A 13,242-nucleotide genomic window follows, 5' to 3' on the forward strand; every position below is an offset into this window, starting at 1 on the left:
CCCCTATATACACCTGTATTATACTACACCCCTATATACACCTGTATTATACTACACCCCATATACTACACCTGTATTATACTACACCCTATATACACCTGTATTATACTACACCCTATATACACCTGTATTATACTACACCACTATATACACCTGTATTATACTACACCCCTATATACACCTGTATTATACTACACCACTATATACACCTGTATTATACTACACCCCTATATACACCTGTATTATACTACACCCCTATATACACCTGTATTATACTACACCCCATATACTACACCTGTATTATACTACACCCCTATATACACCTGTATTATACTACACCACTATATACACCTGTATTATACTACACACCTATATACACCTGTATTATACTACACCCCTATATACACCTGTATTATACTACACCCCTATATACACCTGTATTATACTACACCCCTATATACACCTGTATTATACTACACCCCTATATACACCTGTATTATACTACACCCCTATATACACCTGAATTATACTACACCACTACACCCCTATAAAACTACACCACTATATACTACACCACTACTCCCCCTCATATACCACACCTGTAAAACTACATTCCCATATACTACACCACTACACCCCAAATATTTGTCAACAGTTACCCCCCGCCCCACATTGTCCCCGCAGGTTACTAGTAACCACTCACCTCTCCCTTCTTATTGTCCTTCCTCAGGCACCTCCGTATGAGCCCCCCAATGAGCTGCTCCTTCTCTTTCACATGCCCAGGCTACGCCGCTGCTGTTTTCCTAGGAGCCCCCGCCGCTGCTTCTCTCTGTACGGGCCCTGCCGCTGCTTCTCTCCGTGCGGCCCCGGCTGCTGCAGATTCTTCTCCTGCCGGGCGGGAACTTTTCAAATGACACACGCGCGCTGTACTGACGATATCAGGGCGCGCATGTATTACAGACAAAGGTGTCGGGCAGGGTACAGAGGAGAGATTCCAGCGTTCTGCTGCCTGCACTGTGCGGAGCTGCAGGATCGTTCCCTACCCGGCGCGCAGCGTGTGATGAGGGCGATCTGACCAGGGGTCTCCCGGAGCTCCGGACAACAGGTCAGATTGCCCTCATCACTGACCGGCCAGCAAGGACGCCCTGAACAAGGCGGGCCAGTCACAGAGAGTAGGCGGGCCGGATGTGGCCCGCGGGCCGCCCCTTGCTCAGGTCTGCTGTAGAGAATGTGTTTCATTATCTTCCACCATCTCACCTGGGTTATTTCTAAGGGGGGCAACTGCCTTCCCCTCATTAATATGAAATGTAAAGATATGCTTGAGTAGTCATAGCTTACTACTGAGAACAACAGCTATTACTGGTCTCCCCCCGGTCGGTAGACAAGGTTAGCACAATTCAGCAGGACTTGAGAACCAAAATTGTTGAAAAATGTTAACTATCTCAAGGTTACCAGTCCATCTCCAGAGATCTTGATGTTCCTTTGTCGACTGTGTACAATATAATCAAGAAGTTTTCATGTTATGATACTGTATCTAATCTCCCTGGACGTGGACGGCAGAAAAAAATTGATGAAAAGTTGTAACGCAGGATAATCCGGATGGTGGATAAGCCCCAATCAAGTTCCAAATTCCAGTCGTCCTGCAGCTCAGGGGGCATCAGTGTCAGAGCAAACTATCCGTCCACATCTATGGAGGAGACCTAGGAGGACCCTGCTGCTGACACAAAGACAGAAAATGCCAAAATGTATATCAGTAACCAAAATCCTTCTGGGAAAGCGTCTTGTGGACTGATGAGACCAAGATAGAGCTTTTTGGTAAGGCACATCCTTATACTGTTTACCAAAAATGGAATGAGGCCTACAAAGTAAAGAACACATTACCTACAGTCACACATGGTGGAGGTCACAGATGTTTTGGGGATGTTTTGCTGTCTCTGGCACTGGGGGCCCTGACTGTGTGCAAGACATCATGAAATCTGAGAATTACCAAAGGATTCTGGGTGGAATGTAGTGTCCAGTGTCAGAAAGCTGGGTATAGTCCTAGGTTAGGGGTCTCCATCAGGACAATGACCCCACACACTTCAAGGAGCCCCAGAAATGGATGGAAACAAAGCGCGGGAGAGTTCTGATGTGGCAGCAATGAGTCCAGATGTAAATCCCATTCACACCTGTGGAGAGATCTGAAGGCTGAGAGAAGAGAAGAGAGGAGAGAAGAGAGGAGAGAACAGATGAGTGAAGAGAGGAGTGAAGAGAGGAGTGAAGAGAGGAGTGAAGAGAGGAGAGAAGAGGAGAGAAGAGGAGAGAGGAGAGGAGAGAAGAGGAGAGGAGAGAAGAGGAGAGAAGAGAGGAGAGGAGAGAGGAGAGGAGAGAAGAGAGGAGAGTGAGGAGAGGAGAGAGGAGAGAAGAGAAGAGGAGAGAAGAGGAGAGGAGAGGAGAGAAGAGAAGAGAGGAGAGGAGAGAGGAGAGGAGAGAGGAGAGAAGAGAGAAGAGAGGAGAGGGGAGAGGAGAGAAGAGGAGAGGAGAGAGGAGAGGAGAGAGGAGAGAGGAGAGGAGAGAGGAGAGAAGAGAGGAGAGAGGAGAGGAGAGAAGAGGAGAGGAGAGAGGAGAGAAGAGAGGAGAGGAGAGAGAGGAGAGGAGAGAGGAGAGAAGAGAAGAGGAGAGAAGAGGAGAGGAGAGGAGAGAAGAGAAGAGAGGAGAGAAGAGAGGAGAGGAGAGAGGAGAGGAGAGAGGAGAGAGGAGAGAGGAGAGAGGTGAGAAGAGAAGAGAAGAGAAGAGGAGAGAAGAGAGGAGAGAAGAGAAGAGAAGAGAAGAGGAGAGAAGAGAGGAGAGGAGAGGAGAGGAGAGGAGAGGAGAGAGGAGAGGAGAGAAGAGAGAAGACGCCTTCAGATATGAGAGACCTGGAGACGTTTATACTGAAGTGTCCGAAATTCCAGGTGAGAGGAGGAAGAAGCTGTGGACGGGGACAGGAGGCGATTGATTGCAGTTATTATCTATTGCAAAGGGTAAAGGGGGTGCAGCCATATAGTGAGCCGAGGGGACAACAATTCTGTGCCGCCCATTCTCGGAGTTTTGTGTGAATTATGTCCAATTTGCTGTTTTGTGTTGTTTCAATAGGCACAAAGAAAACCTGACGAAACGTGTAAGTGCAATACTTTTCTGGAACAAATGTAAGGGTGCCAATACTTTTGGCCATATCGTAAAACACGATATTCAGGTGACAGGACGGTGATGAGGTGATGAGACACGCGAGGACTGACAGGCGATTTCCCGCCCTGCTCTGTCACTGCTCCCCCTGCTGGCCGCTCTGCATCCTCGCGCTGACCGCGAGCCTGACGTCACTTCCTGGATTTCCCTAAGGCATTATGGGACTTGTAGTTTATCCGGAAATCCTGAGCGGGTGACAGGAAAGGAAGAGAAGGGAGAGGCAGACATGGTGAGAACCGGTCATTGGAATGATGCATTATAATGTTATTACCTGATAACCCGGCACCGCGGCCGCTGCGCTCATGTCGTGGTATCCGCTGTGCATCGGCCATAGCATCCGCTGTGCATCGCAGACATGTACATGTGTATAGAGCGGCTGCACATAGACACACTCGGTATATAACACATCATACTGCATCCACATCATGTGTACATCATCTATATACACCCCTGCATATCACATACATCCCCCTGTATATCACATATACCACCTATATATCACATACATCCCCTATATATCACATACATCCCCTATATATCACATACATCCCCTATATATCACATACATCCCCGATATATCACATACACCCCCTATATATCACACACACCCCATATCACACACACACACACACCCCCTATATATCACACACACACCCTATATATCACATACAACCCCTATATATCACACACCCTATATCACACACACCCTATACATCACGTACATCCCCTATACATCACATACACCCCCTATATATCACATACAACCCCTATATATCACACACCCTATATATCACACACACACACACCCCCTATACATCACATACATCCCCTATACATCACATACACCCCCTGTATATCTCTCTCTCTCTCACACACACACACACCCTATATATCACATACACCCCCTGTATATCTCTCTCACACACACACACACACACACACACACACACACACACACACACACACACACACACACACACACACACACACACACACACACACACACACACACACACCCCCTATATATCACATACACCCCCTGTATATCTTTCTCTCACACACACACCCTATATATCACATACACCCCCTGTATATCTCACACACCCCCTGTATATCTCACACCCCCCCTGTATATCACACTCACCCCCTGTATATCACACTCACCCCCTATATATCACACACACCCCCTATACATCACACACACCCCCTATACATCACACACACCCCCTATACATCACACACACCCCCTATACATCACACACACCCCCTATACATCACACACACCCCCTATACATCACACACACCCCCTATACATCACACACACCCCCTATACATCACACACACCCCCTATACATCACACACATCCCCTATACATCACACACATCCCCTATACATCACACACATCCCATATACATCACATACACCCCCTGTATATCTCACACACCCTATATATTACATACACCCCCTATACATCACACACACCCCCTATACATCACACACACCCCCTATACATCACACACACCCCCTATACATCACACACATCCCATATACATCACATACATCCCCTATACATCACATACATCCCCTATACATCACATACATCCCCTGTATATCTCACACACCCCCTGTATATCTCACACATCCTATATATCACATACACCCCCTATATATCACACTCACCCCCTATATATAACATACATCCCCTATACATCACATATAACCCGTGTATATCACATACACCCCTATATATCACAGGCACCCCCCTATATATCACAGACAGCCCCTCTGCTACCTGTGTGCAGTGGAATAACCCGTCTCGCCCCGGTTGGGCTGTGTGCACACGTTACAGACATTCTGCATCTCCTTGCAGTAGAAACTCACATTTTGCGGTATTATGCAGCATTTGTTATATGCGGGTTTTTTCGTCGCTTTCAATGGTTAATACGCAGAGAGAATTGACGCTGCAGATTTTTTTAAAACCAAATGTGCAAGGAAAACCTGGACATGCACAAAGCGCAGGACTCTCATAGACTTTGCTGTCATAAGGAGACCCTCGCAGACTTGTGACAAAACTGCAAGAAAAACAAACCGCACCGTGTGCACACAGCCTGAATCCCCAGGGATTTAATATGTAAAGAATCCTATCAGCCCGGGTCCACACTTTCTCCAATAATCTGTAAAAATCCAGTGAGAAATAAACTAAAATCATTTTGAGTAGAAAAAAAAAAGCAAGTAATGTGGATGCATAAGTCTGCACACCCTTACTTCTAATACTTGATGCACCCTGCGAGTTTCTGACAGTTCTCGGTGTTTTTGGTGCGGAGTCTTATCACCCGGCAGTTGGAGAATGGCCGATCTTACAGGAGCCCCACATTTATCGGCCTGCGGGCGTCTCCTGTGCACAGCGCCCCCTTCAGGTCACCACAGGTCGGGTTTGGTTCTGTCCTTCCAGAGCCTCCATCTCCCGGAGAAGCCGCTCTCTTCATCATTGGGAGGTCACTTAGGGTCGTTTGGGCTGAAAAGTGGAATTTCTCTTCATCTTTAGCAGAGGCCGGAGGTTTTCTTACAGAATTCACTGATCTCAATCTCACTACAATGTAACACGAGGGGAAAAGTGGTAGTCTGATTCTGAACACCCCCGATTATAGGAGGGCGCCCACACTTATGCAGCCCCATTATTGTAGATTTGTCATTTTTCTCCCCCTCCTCAGAATGATTTGTTTGTTTCTCAATGAATTTGTAAATATTATGGGCGACAAATAAAGGAGGAAAAAGCTCTGAAATGATTCTGATTGGTGGGATTTGTTTACATGCCAAACACCTGACATCTTATATGGGGTGTGTAGACTTTTTATTTCCACTGTGTATGTATATATATATCACTTCTACCTCAATATATGATAGAACTATGCAGACGTTTAGGCAGTTGTGATAGATCCCTGCAGAGTAAGAAGCGTCCTACATAGAAGAGATCACAGAATATATCAATTCACAAAATAGAAAGCAAATGAAAAGAAAAATGTTACGCCCCTCAGTATACGGTGACCGCCCGTCTCCTCCGTCCTCAGTATACGGTGACCGCCCGTCTCCTCCGTCCTCAGTATACGGTGACCGCCCGTCTCCTCCGTCCTCAGTATACGGTGACCGCCCGTCTCCTCCGTCCTCAGTATACGGTGACCGCCCGTCTCCTCCGTCCTCAGTATACGGTGACCGCCCGTCTCCTCCGTCCTCAGTATACGGTGACCGCCTGTCTCCTCCGTCCTCAGTATACGGTGACCGCCCGTCTCCTCCGTCCTCAGTATACGGTGACCGCCCGTCTCCTCCGTCCTCAGTATACGGTGACCGCCCGTCTCCTCCGTCCTCAGTATACGGTGACCGCCCGTCTCCTCCATCCTCGGTATTCGGTGACCGCCCGTCTCCTCCGTCCTCGGTATTCGGTGACCGCCCGTCTCCTCCGTCCTCAGTATACAGTGACCGCCCGTCTCCTCCGTCCTCAGTATACAGTGACCGCCCGTCTCCTCCGTCCTCAGTATACGGTGACCGCCCGTCTCCTCCGTCCTCAGTATACGGTGACCGCCCGTCTCCTCCGTCCTCGGTATTCGGTGACCGCCCGTCTCCTCCATCCTCAGTATACAGTGACCGCCCGTCTCCTCCGTCCTCAGTATACAGTGACCGCCCGTCTCCTCCGTCCTCAGTATACAGTGACCGCCCGTCTCCTCCGTCCTCAGTATACGGTGACCGCCCGTCTCCTCCGTCCTCAGTATACGGTGACCGCCCGTCTCCTCCGTCCTCGGTATTCGGTGGCCGCCCGTCTCCTCAGTCCTCGGTATTCGGTGGCCGCCCGTCTCCTCCGTCCTCGCTATTCGGTGACCGCCCGTCTCCTCCGTCCTCGCTATTCGGTGACCGCCCGTCTCCTCCATCCTCAGTATACAGTGACCGCCCGTCTCCTCCGTCCTCAGTATACAGTGACCGCCCGTCTCCTCCGTCCTCAGTATACGGTGACCGCCCGTCTCCTCCGTCCTCAGTATACGGTGACCGCCCGTCTCCTCCGTCCTCGGTATTCGGTGGCCGCCCGTCTCCTCAGTCCTCGGTATTCGGTGGCCGCCCGTCTCCTCAGTCCTCGGTATTCGGTGGCCGCCCGTCTCCTCCGTCCTCGGTATTCGGTGGCCGCCCGTCTCCTCCGTCCTCGGTATTCGGTGGCCGCCCGTCTCCTCAGTCCTCGGTATTCGGTGGCCGCCCGTCTCCTCAGTCCTCGCTATTCGGTGGCCGCCCGTCTCCTCAGTCCTCGCTATTCGGTGGCCGCCCGTCGCCTCTGTCCTCGCTATACGGTGGCCGCCCGTCGCCTCTGTCACCTCTCGTTGCTGCGCTCAGTGTCTGACCTGTGACATGAACGTGTCCTCCACATTCTCACTTCTACATGTGAAGCGTCTTAATCTGCAGAACGTATTCCACATCTGCCCGGTCTTGTACGTCTCCTCTGCTCCGTCTCTAGATGACTTTTTCTTCTGGTTCGGCCTCTTTCCCCAGATCCGCTTCATCCTGATCCAGAATCGCGCCGGTAAGACCCGCCTGGCCAAGTGGTACATGCAGTTTGATGACGATGAAAAGCAGAAGCTGATAGAGGAGGTTCATGCGGTGGTGACCGTGCGAGACGCCAAGCACACCAACTTCGTGGAGGTGAGAAGCTCGTACCCGAGAGCTGGGGGACGGGAGCGGGGGGACGGGAGGTCCTCACTATGGGCTCGTACCCGAGAGCTGGGGACGGGAGGTCCTCACTATGGGCTCGTACCCAGGAGCTGGGGACGGGAGGTCCTCACTATGGGCTCGTACCCGAGAGCTGGGGACAGGAGGTCCTCACTATGGGCTCGTACCCGGGAGTTGGGGGACGGGAGGTCCTCACTATGGGCTCGTACCCTGGAGCTGGGGGACAGGAGGTCCTCACTATGGGCTCGTACCCGAGAGCTGGGGGACGGGAGCTGGGGGACGGGAGGTCCTCACTATGGGCTCGTACCCGGGAGCTGGGGGACAGGAGGTCCTCACTATGGGCTCGTACCCGGGAGTTGGGGGACGGGAGGTCCTCACTATGGGCTCGTACCCGGGAGTTGGGGGACGGGAGGTCCTCACTATGGGCTCGTACCCGGGAGTTGGGGGACGGGAGGTCCTCACTATGGGCTCGTACCCGGGAGTTGGGGGACGGGAGGTCCTCACTATGGGCTCGTTCCCTGGAGCTGGGGGACGGGAGGTCCTCACTATGGGCTCGTACCCAGGAGCTGGGGGACGGGAGGTCCTCACTATGGGCTCGTTCCCTGGAGCTGGGGGACGGGAGGTCCTCACTATGGGCTCGTACCCTGGAGCTGGGGACGGGAGGTCCTCACTCTGGGCTCGTACCCGGGAGCTGGGGGACGGGAGGTCCTCACTATGGGCTCGTTCCCTGGAGCTGGGGATGGGAGGTCCTCACTATGGGCTCGTACCCGAGAGCTGGGGGACGGGAGGTCCTCACTATGGGCTCGTACCCGGGAGCTGGGGGACAGGAGGTCCTCACTATGGGCTCGTACCCGAGAGCTGGGGACGGGAGGTCCTCACTATGGGTTCGTACCCAGGAGCTGGGGACGGGAGGTCCTCACTATGGGCTCGTACCCAGGAGCTGGGGGACAGGAGGTCCTCACTATGGGCTCGTACCCGGGAGCTGGGGGACAGGAGGTCCTCACTATGGGCTCGTACCCGAGAGCTGGGGACAGGAGGTCCTCACTATGGGCTCGTACCCAGGAGCTGGGGGACGGGAGGTCCTCACTATGGGCTCGTTCCCTGGAGCTGGGGACGGGAGGTCCTCACTATGGGCTCGTACCCGAGAGCTGGGGGACGGGAGGTCCTCACTATGGGCTCGTACCCGGGAGCTGGGGGACGGGAGGTCCTCACTATGGGCTCGTACCCGAGAGCTGGGGACGGGAGGTCCTCACTATGGGCTCGTACCCGAGAGCTGGGGACGGGAGGTCCTCACTATGGGCTTGTACCTGAGAGCTGGGGACGGGAGGTCCTCACTATGGGCTCGTACCCGAGAGCTGGGGACGGGAGGTCCTCACTATGGGCTCGTACCCGGGAGTTGGGGGACGGGAGGTCCTCACTATGGGCTCGTACCCGGGAGCTGGGGGACAGGAGGTCCTCACTATGGGCTCGTACCCAGGAGCTGGGGGACGGGAGGTCCTCACTATGGGCTCGTACCCGGGAGCTGGGGGACGGGAGGTCCTCACTATGGGCTCGTTCCCTGGAGCTGGGGATGGGAGGTCCTCACTATGGGCTCGTTCCCTGGAGCTGGGGACGGGAGGTCCTCACTATGGGCTCGTTCCCTGGAGCTGGGGACGGGAGGTCCTCACTATGGGCTGGGACCCCAGTCTCCATCTTCCTGTTGTCTTCATCTTCTTGACATTTTCCCTTTTTTCCTTCAGTTCAGAAATTTTAAGATTATTTACCGGCGCTACGCCGGCCTCTACTTCTGTATCTGCGTGGACGTGACTGACAATAACCTGGCCTACCTGGAAGCCATCCACAACTTCGTCGAGGTAAGATGTTTGGGGAGGCGTGCGTTGTCCTCCATCTTGTATTCCTGTATGTTGGGGGCGGAGTCTCGGTGACGTTCCTCGTTCTGTATCTTGTATTTCTGTGTGTCGGGGCGGAGCCTCAGTGACTGTCCCCGCCCTCTAGTATTTCTGTATGTTGGGGGCGGAGCCTCAGTGAGTGTCCCCGCTCTCTAGTATTTCTGTATGTCGGGGGCGGAGCCTCAGTGACTGTCCCCGCCCTCTAGTATTTCTGTATGTCGGGGGCGGAGCCTTGGTGACGTTCCTCGTCCTCCATCTTTCTAGGTGCTGAATGAATACTTCCACAATGTCTGTGAGTTGGATCTGGTCTTTAACTTCTATAAGGTGAGTCCGCGCTCCTCCTTGTTCTGCCCCGTTGCTGCGTTGCGCTTTGCTGCGTTGCGCTCTGCCCCGTTGCTGGGTTGCGCTCTGCCCCCGCCTCACTCCATTTCCCCTCCCCCCAGGTGTACACGGTGGTGGACGAGATGTTCCTCGCCGGTGAGATTCGGGAAACGAGTCAAACCAAGGTTCTCAAACAGCTGCTGATGCTGCAGTCCCTGGAGTGACCCCGCCGCCTGTCATGTGACTACATTCCAACCTATGTACACGCCCCCGGACCTCCCCCGCTGTGCTGTCTCCGCCCCCGCTCAACTCATCATGGACAAATGGACTTTGGTTTTCTTTTTTGTACATTCTATGTGTGAAATCAAATAAAATGTTCCAAGTATGATTGTGGCCCGGTCACATGTAATGCCCTGGAGAGGGGGAGCTGGCCTGGTCACACGTGGTGCCCGGGAGAGGGGGAGCTGGCCTGGTCACACGTGGTGCCCGGGAGAGGGGGACCTGGCCTGGTCACACGTGGTGCCCGGGAGAGGGGGACCTGGCCTGGTCACACGTGGTGCCCGGGAGAGGGGGAGCTGGCCTGATTACACGTGGTGCCCCGGAGAGGGGGAGCTGGCCTGGTCACATGTAATGCCCTGGAGAGGGGGAGCTGGCCTGGTCACACGTGGTGCCCGGGAGAGGGGGAGCTGGCCTGGTCACACGTGGTGCCCGGGAGAGGGGGAGCTGGCCTGGTCACACGTGGTGCCCCGGAGAGGGGGAGCTGGCCTGGTCACACGTGGTGCCCCGGAGAGGGGGAGCTGGCCTGGTCACATGTAATGCCCTGGAGAGGGGGAGCTGGCCTGGTCACACGTGGTGCCTGGTAGAGGGGGAGCTGGCCTGATTACACGTGGTGCCTGGGAGAGGGGGAGCTGGCCTGGTCACATGTAATGCCCTGGAGAGGGGGAGCTGGCCTGCTCACACGTAGTGCCCGGGAGAGGGGGAGCTGGCCTGGTCACACGTGGTGCCTGGGAGAGGGGGAGCTGGCCTGATTACACGTGGTGCCTGGGAGAGGGGGAGCTGGCCTGCTCACACGTAGTGCCCGGGAGAGGGGGAGCTGGCCTGCTCACACGTAGTGCCCGGGAGAGGGGGAGCTGGCCTGCTCACACGTAGTGCCCGGGAGAGGGGGAGCTGGCCTGGTCACACGTGGTGCCTGGGAGAGGGGGAGCTGGCCTGCTCACACGTAGTGCCCGGGAGAGGGGGAGCTGGCCTGCTCACACGTAGTGCCCGGGAGAGGGGGAGCTGGCCTGGTCACACGTGGTGCCCGGGAGAGGGGGAGCTGGCCTTTTCACACGTGGTGCCCGGGAGAGGGGGAGCTGGCCTTTTCACACGTGGTGCCCGGGAGAGGGGGAGCTGGCCTGGTCACACGTGGTGCCCGGGAGAGGGGGAGCTGGCCTGGTCACACATGGTGCCCGGGAGTGGGGGAGCTGGCCTGGTCACACGTGGTGCCCGGGAGAGTGGGAGCTGGCCTGATTACACGTGGTGCCTGGGAGAGGGGGAGCTGGCCTGGTCACATGTAATGCCCTGGAGAGGGGGAGCTGGCCTGCTCACACGTAGTGCCCGGGAGAGGGGGAGCTGGCCTGGTCACACGTGGTGCCCGGGAGAGGGGGAGCTGGCCTGGTCACACGTGGTGCCCGGGAGAGGGGGAGCTGGCCTGATTACACGTGGTGCCCGGGAGAGTGGGAGCTGGCCTGGTCACACGTGGTGCCCGGGAGAGGGGGAGCTGGCCTGGTCACACGTGGTGCCCGGGAGAGGGGGAGCTGGCCTGATTACACGTGGTGCCCGGGAGAGTGGGAGCTGGCCTGGTCACACGTGGTGCCCGGGAGAGGGGGTGCTGGCCTGATTACACGTGGTGCCCGGGAGAGGGGGAGCTGGCCTGGTCACATGTAATGCCCGGGAGAGGGGGAGCTGGCCTGGTCACATGTAATGCCCGGGAGAGGGGGAGCTGGCCTGGTCACACGTGGTGCCCGGGAGAGGGGGAGCTGGCCTGGTCACACGTGGTGCCTGGGAGAGTGGGAGCTGGCCTGGTCACACATGGTGCCTGGGAGAGGGGGAGCTGGCCTGGTCACACATGGTGCCCGGGAGAGGGGGAGCTGGCCTGGTCACACGTGGTGCCCGGGAGAGGGGGAGCTGGCCTGGTCACACGTGGTGCCCGGGAGAGGGGGAGCTGGCCTGGTCACACGTGGTGCCTGGGAGAGGGGGAGCTGGCCTGGTCACACGTGGTGCCTGGGAGAGGGGGAGCTGGCCTGGTCACACGTGGTGCCTGGGAGAGGGGGAGCTGGCCTGGTCACACGTGGTGCCTGGGAGAGGGGGAGCTGGCCTGATCACGTGGTGCCCGGGAGAGGGGGAGCTGGCCTGGTCACACGTGGTGCCTGGGAGAGGGGGAGCTGGCCTGATCACGTGGTGCCCGGGAGAGGGGGAGCTGGCCTGGTCACACGTGGTGCCCGGGAGAGGGGGAGCTGGCCTGGTCACACGTGGTGCCCGGGAGAGGGGGAGCTGGCCTGATCACGTGGTATTGGGTAGAGGTGGCTCGTTCACACTTACTACCTGGGTGCGGATATGGCAGTCCGGTCACACATGTGGTACCCGGGGCAGGGTGTGTCGGCCAGCTCACATGTGGAACCAGGAGGAATATGTAGGGGCCTGGTCACACGTGGTGCCGGGGTAGGTACCAGGATGTGATGGTTGCAGGGTATGGATGAGGTAAGGTAATGGGGGAGGAGATGCAGCTAATCACCAGTTACCCCAGGGGTGAGGATGTGCGGGGCTCTGGGGTCCAGACATCAGCCTTACCTCTCTTTTTATATAAATGCAGTGACATTGGGATGTTTAGGAGTCTCCACCATGGAGGCAGTGAAGATATGCTCTGCCCTGTACCCCTACCCTGCCGCCCTGCACCCCTGCCCTGTACCCCTACCCTGTACCCCTGCTCTACCCTGCACCTCTACCCTGCTCCTCTGCCCTCCTGCTCTGTACCTCTGCCCTCCTGCCCTGCGCCTCTGCCCTGCGCCTCTGCCCTGCGCCCCGGCTCTGCCTTGCGCCCCGGCTCTGCCCTGCGCCCCGGCTCTGCCCTGCGCCCCGACTCTGC

At 55.9% G+C, this 13,242-nt stretch overlaps 1 protein-coding gene across 1 annotated transcript; it reads left to right on the top strand.

Annotated features, from left to right (window-relative positions):
• The first annotated feature begins 3,355 nt into the window (after positions 1-3,355).
• Positions 3,356-10,506, top strand: AP2S1 (adaptor related protein complex 2 subunit sigma 1). Its single transcript, XM_075322386.1, has 5 exons — positions 3,356-3,433; positions 7,732-7,881; positions 9,648-9,761; positions 10,062-10,121; positions 10,241-10,506. The coding sequence occupies exons 1-5, from the start codon at positions 3,431-3,433 to the stop codon at positions 10,340-10,342; spliced, it is 429 nt and encodes a 142-aa protein (XP_075178501.1). The 5' UTR covers positions 3,356-3,430; the 3' UTR covers positions 10,343-10,506.
• The last annotated feature ends 2,736 nt before the right edge of the window (positions 10,507-13,242 follow it).

This window comes from Anomaloglossus baeobatrachus, chromosome 9, assembly GCF_048569485.1.
Source record: "Anomaloglossus baeobatrachus isolate aAnoBae1 chromosome 9, aAnoBae1.hap1, whole genome shotgun sequence".
In the NCBI taxonomy this organism is placed as follows: Eukaryota; Metazoa; Chordata; class Amphibia; order Anura; family Aromobatidae; genus Anomaloglossus; species Anomaloglossus baeobatrachus.

Bases quoted from the DNA above. Each gene is read 5' to 3' on its own strand.
- AP2S1 (XM_075322386.1), top strand. The intron at 9,762-10,061 runs GTAAGATGTTTG...CCATCTTTCTAG, and splicing joins CCATCCACAACTTCGTCGAG to GTGCTGAATGAATACTTCCA. The intron at 10,122-10,240 runs GTGAGTCCGCGC...CCCTCCCCCCAG, and splicing joins TGGTCTTTAACTTCTATAAG to GTGTACACGGTGGTGGACGA.